General features: G+C 41.1%; 1 protein-coding gene across 3 annotated transcripts in view; it reads right to left on the bottom strand.

Annotated features, from left to right (window-relative positions):
* Positions 1–11330, bottom strand: part of Tmeff2 (transmembrane protein with EGF like and two follistatin like domains 2) — a 275486-nt gene that overhangs the window by 18247 nt on the left and 245909 nt on the right. Inside the window, exons 8-10 of one of the 3 annotated variants that reach the window (XM_013353484.2) lie at positions 7851–7974; positions 6345–6503; positions 2394–3698 (exon numbers count right to left, since the gene is read on the bottom strand). In XM_013353484.2, coding sequence (XP_013208938.1) covers positions 3671–3698; positions 6345–6503; positions 7851–7974 — 311 coding nt within the window. In that variant the 3' untranslated portion in view covers positions 2394–3670. Of the gene's footprint in view, positions 1–2393; positions 3699–6344; positions 6504–7850; positions 7975–11330 lie in introns of those variants that run through there. The other 2 variants (XM_005366363.2, XM_013353485.2) reach the window with 2 other exon arrangements.

Raw genomic sequence — 11330 nt, 5'->3', positions numbered from 1 at the left:
CGACTTCCTGGCCTACGTGACCTAACCGAAGGAAACCTCCTGGCTACATGACCAACGTGAACCACGTGGCAAGAGCTCAGACCCCTGTGCCCATCCCCCAACTCCTTACCATATATAAGCTGTACCCCATCTCTAATAAACTGAGGCTTTGACAAGAACCCCCTCACTTAGCCTCCTTCCTCTTTTCTAGCCCATTTATCTTACAGATAGTTCCTCTCCGTGACCCTGGAATAACTGAACTGCCGGGCGGGTTACTAACTCTAGACTGAGTAACCCGTCAAGGCAATCAACATTTATAGTTTAAGGACACAGCATTGTTCCTTCGCCCTAGAGAGGAGCAGCAAGAGTCAAGGTGAGAGAAACTGAAGACAGCTGAGCTCTAGAAAACTAGAATGACACAAGAATCAAATGGCAAAGAATGAGAGATGAGTTAGGAGAGACCAGCAGATTCTGCTGGTACTGGACTGTGTGTTCCCATGGATCGGGACCACATATTAGTTGTATTGCCCTAGGAACCAAAACAGCACATTTAGGATTCATTTGGTAGGTTAGCACGGATGTGGGAAGAAAGGTATAAGGGACTTCTCCCAATACTTAGGTTTATGATTGCTGATAAAATTTACATATAATGATGCATTTATGATTGTTGATAAAAATTTACATGTAATGATGCATAAACTTACTACAAAATCAGTAATTTCATATACTTGTAGCCAAAAGTCAGTGGAAGAGTTTCTTTGAAGAGATATGCTGCCATGGGTAGTACATTCTTGTTTTCTTCTTTAGGGAGAACAAAGGGTTTATTTGCCACAGCTACTGACATACAAAGGAAACTAGGGCTACTTCCACCTCTGTGTATGCCGAACAAATGAACCTTTCCAGGCAGCTTGCCAGGGATATGTCGTCTGCAGGTGTCAAGAGAGTGATTTCATGGAGACACTTGAGTGACAGCTATGTCAATAAAGTCAAATTTTTCAAACTTAGGACAATCTAGAAAATCACATTTTTCAAAGCCCCAAGTCTTACATAGATTGTCACCTTTATTATATGTTAACAAATGCCTTAAGTTTCACTTGAAACCCTTATTTTTTTAATAGAATATTTTATATCCAGTCCATTTTGATTTGATGTGTCTTTTGTTTTCTAACAAAGGGGATGGCATCTCCTCTAGTTCATGAAGAAGTCATTTGAAGAAGACAAAAAAAAAAAGCTTTATTTAAATCATACGTAGGTGCTACAAGAACTACCCAAAGGTAAATGATAATAAAGAAATTATTTAATTTGGTATTTCATCTTATTTGTTGAGAATTTTCACAGTTGACTTCCCCCAAACGGTGATTACTCATAAATGTCTGCTCATATCTGACAGAAGTTGGCAACAGCCTCTGCCAAGCTCCTTAGATTCTCAGGGATTTTCTTACGTAAATATGCCCAAAACATATATCTCCATTGTCATGAAACATTGCCTTTTGGTTTTCAGTTTCAAACAACAGTGCTCTTTGGGCCCTAAGAGCATAAATGCTCAAGAGAGCATTTGTCTTTTGTGAGTCTACCTTCTTTTCATAGAAGATATAAACACAGCAAAAGTTTTTTTTTTCTTCTATGAGACGTGTGTGTGTGTGTGTGTGTGTGTGTGTGTGTGTGTGTGTGTGTGTGTGTGAAATCTCAACTGTCCTAGAACTAGCTCTGTAGTCTAGTCTGGCCTTGAACTCACAGGGGTTTGCCTGCCCTTGCCTCCCAAGTGCTGGGATTAAAACGTGCAGCAAGGCTCATCTAGGAAACTGAGATTTGGGCTCACACCTACTGAGGCAGTTGCAATTTCTTCCTAGTTGCTACTTCTGCTCACAGATGCAGAACAGGTTTGGCCACTGTTTATGTACCTAAGGTATCCCTTACTCAGGTCCCCGAGGGCAGATGTATTTGATGGAGAGAGCTAGGCTGCCTCCCAGTAAAGACAAGTATCTTCTTTGCATTCTATTTTGAGTCATAAGACACTTTCCCTCCCTTCTCCACTTATTTAATTTATATGCCAGAGATTTTTCTTTTCTGAGAATGAAAGCAAAAGACCGGGAAGAAAGTAGATGAAGCAGAGAGGATCCCAGTATCTGACATATTTTATGCTTCCTTGATACAGTAAATAGTATTTTCTCTTTCCAATAACCATCATTTCCCTTGGTCTTGGAATCACTCAAAACCTAGCTCCAGAGTCCTGTGCACATGAATGTGCTGTCTGAAACTGCACAGAGGATGAAAGGCTGCTGTCTGCACAGCCTGTGCCGGCTGGACAGGGGTTCCAGCTACAAATTACAGCAAATTTAAGAATGCCTTTTTTTTTCTCATCACTGAGTATTTATTATATATAACAAATACATGGGAAAGAAGAAACTATATTGTGTGATTGATATAAATAGTTTATTTACATTACAGAAAAAACATCAAGACAATGTATACTATTTCAAATATATCCATACATAATCAAATATAGCTGTAGTACATGTTTTCATTGGTGTAGATTACCACAAACGCAAGGCAACATGTGTAGATCTCGTCTTATTCTTTTGTCTCTAATACTGTATTGTGTAGTCCAAGCTGTCAGTTGTCCGGCCACTGGGAAACATGCTCCCTCTAGATTAACCTTGTGGATGCTCTTGTTGTGTTGTCTGAACTGTAGTGCCCTGTATTTTGCTTCTGTCTGTGAATTCTGTTGCTTCGGGGGCATTTCCTAGAAGGTTGGAAAGTTTACAGATCTTAGTCTAATGCGATTACCTAGAGTTCGGTCCTACAGTCAAAGAGCGAGGCTGTAGAGGCAAAATAGTCAAGTAGCTCAGCGTAAAAATATACTGATTACTAGTAGAACCTTGGAATACTTGTAAAAGTTATTATTATTGCATTCATTTTTATTATTATTTGCTTCTCCTTGCCGTTGTGTTCAGGCTTCTGTTGAAAAATTGAAGAACAGAAGTAGAAGCTGAAGAGAAATACCCCGCCCTTCTCTGTTCATGCCTTCAGTATGTTCGTTACATTGTGCAATGACCAGACTCAGCACAAGGCCAACAACAAGCAAGTGCCAAGCTTATCACATCTCTCTTTAAATGTCTTCAACAACTTTCTATCTAAATGTCTTAACGATGAGTGTTATATTGACATTTCAGCGCTATAAGGTAAGATGCTATCACATTGGAACAAAACAGCTGATAACACCCGATATGTAAATGCAAAGGAATATTGCTTTGGTTTAGCCTAATATCATTGTACTGCATTAATGTTATAAAACTCGAGACAAAAATTGGTACCAATTATGTTGCTTCTACAAAAAGCTAATATTCAGTAACATCTGAAACTCGCTGATCTAGTATTTTTTTTATTATAATAATAGACTTCTTTGATCATGCAAGCAAGAACAATATGAGACTAACAAAATTCTATTACAACTACAGGTGGTACAGTGGAAAATATGTATATAGACATACATACACGTGCACACACATACATAGTAGGTGTGGGCCCATTTTTGTGCAGTTGCTGGGACCATATATCTGTCAAAAACAAACATGGATCTGAGCAGTCACATTTTCGACAAGTGGGAGATGACAGTAAAAAAGATGACAGTCCACCTTCTCAACGGGACAAGTCTTTTCACTTGGGATCAGGTCTCTAGATATTCATATTTTTATGAGATATTGCTCAGGAGGCAGGTTCTTGAGTAGACAGAAAAAAAAAGAGAAAAAGATTTGGGTGGAAGTGGGTAGGACAGGAGAGAAAGGAAAGGAAGTCAGAACAAAGAACAGACCGGATGAGATCAACATTAAGAGAAAATTGAGGATAATGGGGCATCTAGGCTAGGGATAATGCTGTAAACTCTCCAGCATCTGGGCACTTTGGTATAGGTCTTGACAAGCAAAGCTTGCAAGGTCAGCAGGCAAACAGGGTTTCCTGGGGTCAGTGGTGGGTCCACTTAGGGAGTCTGGTTTGTAAGCACACTGCCTTTTAATGAATGGGATGAGTCTACCCTGGACAGTGGTACGACATATGGATTCAAACTTTTCCTGGAGTGTGTTTCAAAGGTTTGATTGTACAAGGGGGAGGGTTAGATAGTGTATGATAACAATGAAGGCATGGCTGATGTGCTATATCTCTTCCCCTAAATCAGACAGTGATGGGGAACTTCAGCCAATCACATTCTGTTTAGGGTGTGTCCCCCTGGGGCCACAGAAAAACAGATAAAACGTCCAGGTGTGCTTGCCTCTGCCCTTTTGTTCCCTGCGCTCCTGGATGGCTGGAACCCTGGGTTTTGTAAGTTCTCTTTCTTCCATTTATTAAAAGCTGAATCTATTATATTAAACTGGTCTGGTTAATTCTAAATACCGATTGACCATGCCCCTTCAATTGGCGCCCAACGTGGGGCTTTTTGAGTATGTGTTTTTTTTTTTATTGCTTAGTTTTGCATGGAAAATAAGAGAAAAAAAGACATATTCATTGAAAATATAGCAGACATAGCTTACTCAAACTGGGAGCTTAGTCCATGACAGAAGCACACATAAAACTATGAGCAGCTAGGAGCAGAGAGGCAACATTAAGTGCAAAGTTAAAGCAGTAGACAGGCTGGACAGCATTTTGAGTTCGTGACTCAGCTGCGTAATCTCAGTATGTGATAACATCTCATGTTGCAGGGTCTCTGCCGTGAAAGTGAGGATAACTGTTCTTTTGTTTTGTTTGTAATGTCGTAAAGTGTGTATACATGAACATTTGTGCAATCAGACACGTGAATATATAAACATATGACAAAATTATGGCATCTAAATACAAAATCCTGGCAAAATAGTCTATATATTCCATTAAACTTAGGAATGAAAACTGTGATTAATAGCTTATTTTGAAGACGTTTGAAGTATTGAAATTCTGAGTTTCTCCCCTCCACGAGACAGCAATCAAGTTGTTATTGTGTGAATATTTATACAAGTTTTTTTTTCTATGTGCCCTTAGGGATGTCTGATACAGTTTTCGGTGTCTCAGATTTTTCTTTGTCTTTTCATTCTGTGCTCAGGACTTTTGGTTTTCAAGTTGTTTTTAAGTCAGCTGCACATATTTTCATACAACCCACTGGCTTGCTTGGCATCTAAGCCTGAGAGTCAAGATGATGGACTCAACTTGGCTTAGGGTTGCTCCAAGCTCCAGTGATGATCTCCCCTTATGCCTGTAGGCTGGGTGAGGATTTGTGAGCTACACTTTCTCTTTTTAAAGAGTGGATCCCACACTTGTCTTCAAAGAAGGTAGCATCATACAGATGCCAAGGTACATTACAGTCTTTATGTTTTAATTTCATAATGCTTCTTATTTTCCCATTTTTGGGGAAAGTCTCTGATTTACTATAGAACTGAAGAAATGAATGAAAGTCTTCATGTCTTATAGATGTGATAAAAAAAACCCAAAGAGTTACTTTGGATGTTTTTAAAAAGAGAGTAAATTCAGTTTTTTATTTATTTTTTAACAGATCTATACTGGCCTTTTGGCTGCCACGAGACATAAATGATGCACTGGGTTTAGAGTCTAGTTCTTGCTGACCACACGTTCACACACTCAAGAGGTCAAACAAATCCCCGACTTGGCTCTTTGTCTCAAACTGAACCTCAGCCATCACCCGGGAATCATGGCTCAATTTCCGGTTGAAACTGGATGAAATCTCTATTCTCTTGCGATCTCATCCCTGTTCAAATAAAAATTACCTTTTTTTTTTTCTGGGCTTGGAATTTGCTATTAAGTTATGATATTTGCCTCTCTTCTGAAAATATTTCGAAGGTTTTCATTTAGTAGAACACAATCTTCCCCGTTGCGTTGAAATCACTGTGATTAGCACTTACCATGTTAAAACGAAAAGGTGTTCGTTGTTGACACCAGGTGTGTTAACACTGATGGTGTCCAAATGTTCTACTTGGAAATAAAATGTTATTAATGAGGGCTAGAACTGAAGCATTTCTACACCTTATATAACAGCTATTATCACTTTGGGCAGACCGATTCTGGTAGGTAAAGTTAGTGCCTCATAATTTGAATGAAAAGTGGCCTTTTACAGAGAAAAGAGTGTTTTAAAAAGATGTTGTTATTCTCTGTTAGAGAGGAAAATAGTCTTAGGACAAAAACAATACTCATCTTAATATAAAAATGAGTGAAATAAGTTTGCCTGTCCTATAGGAAAATCCATGCCTTTCCACGTGGCTATTGAAATGTTCTCATGGGGAGGAGCTAGGACTCACGGAGAATGGACTCAGTCCACCAAGAGACTCGGAGTCAAAGGAAGGGACAAGCACTGCCCTCAGCTTGGGTGATGCCCAAGCACGGTTACTGACCTTGTGATACAGAGGACCACCACGCAGATGACAGCGATCTGCACCGTTCCAATCACCGCTGCAATCAAGACGTACTGAAATCGGACCGGGCCAGGCACGACATAGAGAACGCTGTAGTCCTTTTTCTCACAGTGCTGACCAGTGTAGCCAGCATCACATCTGGAAGGAAGGACAGCATCTGGTCACCTGTGGCCCAGAACTCTGTACTCTTAATTTGTTCCGTTAACCTCGGTTAACATGGATATGGATTGCTTAATGACACAGTGCAAAAACTATACAGCTGTTTCTTTTAGACCTGTTCTACGCCAGAAAAATGCTGAAAAAAAAATCTCGAGTCAGAGATACAGCAGGAGTAATTTCTTAAACTGGATGGCCATAAAGTCATAAAGGTCTTTGTTTTGAACAGAGGAATGTTCTTGAAATTCTCTTCAAATGTTCTGAAGAGAAAAATCTCGGTGCAGGCAATGCAGGTATACAAGCAAGCAGTTTGAGCATCCTATTAGACTAGATCTTGCTTCTCACTCACTCACCTCCCAACCAGAAGTTCAGATAGGCAATTTTCATGTTGAAGTAAGCATTTGATCAAAATATACTAATTTGGATCAATATGTCGTTGCTCTGTGGAAAAAGCCTTTTGCACTTGACTCTGAATTTCTTGCAACTACATCCTGAGGACTTTTCCACGGGTCTCTGGAGGGTGTAATTTAATAACTGCTACAGAGAGAGGGACTGCAGAGCTCTCTGTGTGTCATGTTCACTCTGTCTGTTGAAGAACAGGCATGTCCCAGGGTATTCTGGGAAAGGAAACAGGTATGGAAGGCAGCTGTGGGTGAAAGACAGGCAGAGAGAGGCAGACGGACAAAGAGAAGCAGAGACGGAGGGGCAGGTGGAGAAAGAGACCCAGACAGTGTTGTTTCTTTATTTCATCATACTCCAGTGTATATTAATTTAAGTACAAATATGTTTTTATTTGAATTTTCATCTCAGAAAGAATCTCTGTATGTTCTAGACACGAGTAGATATTTATAAACTGTATTTATAAACTAAGCCCAGACAAGCCATTTCTTTCTGTCTCTTCTGAGTTTGAACTGGAGGCATGGCGGCCAGTCATCTCATGATCCTAGGCTCAGTAGAAAAGAGAGTGAGTGTCCGCAAAATCATATAGTTCATAGGCGATTTGGAGCGTTTTGGAAATAACCTCCCCAAAAATACTAAGGGAGGAGTGCCGATCTCAGCTCTACATTCAGAGGGAAAGACAGTAAAAAGAAAGTGATCCATGTCTATAAAATTATAAGGTTTACACACATCTTTTCCTCTCTCTCTCTCTCTCTCTCTCTCTCTCTCTCTCTCTCTCTCTCTCTCTCTGTGTGTGTGTAGAAGAGACAGAAACTTGAATGTTGTTCCCCTGCTTAGGCAGAATGTAAAGCAATCTTCCGCTAACACTCAAAAGCGAGTTTCTACATTTCAACTTTATGCCTTTTAAAAGTTTAACCAAGGAAATGTTACCTGCAAGATGGCTCCTGCATGTTGATGGAATGTTCACACTTCCCGTGCATGCAGAAACCATTGTAATGTTCCGGGCAAGGTATGTGGTGTTCTCTGGCACTTTCTTCTAACTTGTTAGCGTTCTCTGCGAATACAGATAAAAGCAAGCGCCCCTGTAAATACCGTCTGTGCTGGGTAAGATCAACCAGTACATTAACAAGAAAAGCTACAGTGGGAAACGCGGTTGAAAAGAGCAAGGACTAAAAAGTCATGCTTCAGAGGAAAGAGGGAGAGAGCATTGAAAGACAGACGTCTTCACAATTGTGTTTAGTTAGAGATGAAACTACAAAATTACCCGGAGCTTTTTCAGGCTTTTATGCAATTTCCTACATCTTTAGCAGCCACTGATGTGACCACGAGTTGTCAGATAGCTTTAATTCTCCTTGCATAGAGCCTGTATGTTGATCATAAAAACAATCCAAGAAGAAATTCTCGATTTTTTTTCAATTTCAAAGCATAACTTCTCTGAGAGCAGATTTCTCAAATGCCTCTATACTTCTCAACATGAGGACTAAGTTAAAAGATGCCTGTGTTCAATTGTTAAATATTTTCTAGCCGGGCGATGGTGGCGCACGCCTTTAATCCCAGCACTTGGGAGGCAGAGGCAGGTGGATCTCTGTGAGTTCGAGACCACCCTGGTCTACAAGAGCTAGTTCCAGGACAGGCTCCAAAGCCACAGAGAAATCCTGTCTCAAAAAACCAAAATATATATATATATATTCTAGACCAAATGCAAACACATCCTGTCAGGCATTTTTATAATATATTGTGAGTGCAAGGGTTTGTTTTTTTTTTCCATTTTGCACCATACATTTTTATTGCCACAATAATAAAATTGGAGATTGTTTTAGAATCGCTTGTATAGATAGTCACATCTATTTATTTCGATCCATATGGCCCTACACCTCGTTTGGGCAAAACAGTAGAGCTGGCCCTGGGGGTAGGAGTGCAGGGAAGCAGGACCCAGGGTTGTGTGAGCAGACCTGGCCCCGCTCCCTACTGTCTGTGTTGGAAAGCTCACCCAGATGTGGAGGGAAAGCTAGCGGGGTCACCAATCCAGGCTCAGAACCAGAGCTATGAGCTAGCCCAGCCCAACATCCACCGTATTTCGAACAGCTGGAGTGTGCGAAGGGACGCGACCTGCAGAACCAAAGCTGCATGATCTCCATGACACACGGCAACAGTAGGCTATCTAAGAGGAGCCCCAGTGAGGGCCCGGTATCAATAGTACAGCAAAAGTCAGAGACCTGGAACCAGGTGAGACTCATCGCAATGACGTTCCAGGGAAAGATGTATGAATTAAAGAGATACTGTGTGACTCTCTGGACCACACAGCAGCTTCCACACCAAGACTTTTGTTTGTTTGGTTTGGATTTTTTTTTTTTTTTACGATTTTACTTTTAAATTTTATTGTGCGGGGAGTGGGGTATTACAAGGGCAGAAGGCAGAAGTGAGGGTAAGGGGAGATGAATGGGATTGGCCTGAAATCGATAAAAAGAATGGATAAAAAGTCAAAAAAAAAAAGAAAGAATGATTTATGAAATCTAAACTTAAGGAAAATGAAACACCGTATATTCTAAAAGAAAACACTTCCGCTGTCATTAGCAGTTCTGTTTTCTAATGTTCTTTTTTATGATAACATGAGGATGCTTTCGGGCTCCTGTTTGCTCAGATATATTGACTACACATTCGCCACACCATCTCCAAGCGAGTGTCTGCTCAATTTCTTCTGTGTTTCTTGTACAGTGATAGAAGGTCTGGGCTGGAGAGATGGCTCAGTGGGCAAGGATGCTTCCTGTGCAAGCATGAGGACCTGGGTTTGGCTTACATCATTAATGTGAGAAGCTAGGTGCAGACACATGCACGCCCGCAACTCCAATGCTGTGGGAGTGGCTAGCAACAGGATTTGCTAGGGCTCATGGTTTCCCGTTTCGGTCCGTGTTCAGTGAGAGACTCTGGCTTAAAGGAAAGGAGTATGCAGACAGGGATAGATGAGGACACATGATATTCTTTCCTGATGCGTGCGTGCGTGCGCGCTCACACACACACACACACACACACCACACATACAGGCACACACATAGACACAGGCACACACATACACACACATCACACATACAGGCACACACATAGACACAGGTACCCACAAAGGCACACACATAGACACAGGCACACACAAAGGCACACACACACACATAGGCACACACATGCATGCACACACAGACACACACACATACCGACACACACACACACACTCACACAACGCAGTTTTGCCTTCATTGCCTCTTCTGAAATACAGTATTCTTGAAAATTTCTTTCTGGATCAATGAGAAATATAACTTTATCGATCTCAATCTACAGGTATTTTTCAATCTATAAGTATTCCTAAGCACCATAGTAACAGGGCAGCAGTGAGAGAAGACGGCAAGTTAATGGTTGTTTTTCATGGAACAGATTACTTCCCATTATCCGTAGATAGGGCGCCATGTTTTATTATAGCATATCCTTATAACTTTCACTTGCAGTCATGGGTGTTAAGCGTATTCATCAGGAACAGGACGAGCCTTTGCCACTCGCGAATTAGATGGATGCCTTCTTTATATTTAGGAGGAGCCGCAAAACATCTTTCCATACATTTTAGGATCTAGATGCCATGTGCAGAACATTAAAGTTTGAAGCAAACTGTTAAAATGTTTAGTGTTTTCTTTTGTGGGGATATTTATGCATACGACGTCGGTGGGTGATAATTCAACGTGTATCCTAGATTTATAAGGTATATATCGTAGCCACGGGGGAGAGAGCGCAGGTGACATTTCAGCACTTCATTTGTTTTGTCTGTGATATTTCAGCTACGGTGTAGTTGGTGATCTTTCGCACTGAGATGTTTCGGCACTGAAAATCGTGACGAAAGTTCGTGAACTACTTCCATAGAAAAAACCGTGAGGCTGTGGGAATCGTTTTGGCGTCTCCCATTCGCTTAAGGATTGTATACGTTTTGACTAAATTTTTTGGTAAGACACACAAGAAAATCAAAGTGTGTAGTACCGAGTGCCATCTGACCAAAATGGAATGAGGGTAACCTTGGTGTTTAGATGTACCGGTGTGATGACCTGGTTATTCAAGAATCCGTGGAGAAGCCAGGCAGTGGTGGCACACGCCTTGAGAGGCAGGGGGATCTCTGTGAGTTCGAGGCCAGCCTGGTCTACAAGAGCTAGTTCCAGGACAGAAACCAAAAAGCTACGGAGAAACCCTGTCTCGAAAATCCAAAAAACAAAACAACAACAAAAAACCAAAAACAAACAACAAACAAAAACAAACAAACAAAAAAGAATCCACGGAGAAGAGCAGGCTTATTTTCCTGCTGGGTCCAGACGGCCACAACCGGAGTAGGCGAGCCAGGCCTGCGCTCTGAACAGAGGATTTCTCAGCAGTGGGGGTTGT

The sequence above is a fragment of the Microtus ochrogaster genome, unplaced genomic scaffold (genome assembly GCF_000317375.1).
Source record: "Microtus ochrogaster isolate Prairie Vole_2 unplaced genomic scaffold, MicOch1.0 UNK8, whole genome shotgun sequence".
Taxonomy (NCBI): domain Eukaryota; kingdom Metazoa; phylum Chordata; class Mammalia; order Rodentia; family Cricetidae; genus Microtus; species Microtus ochrogaster.
Note: the sequence above shows the minus strand (reverse complement) of the source record. Positions and strands in the feature narration are given on the sequence as shown.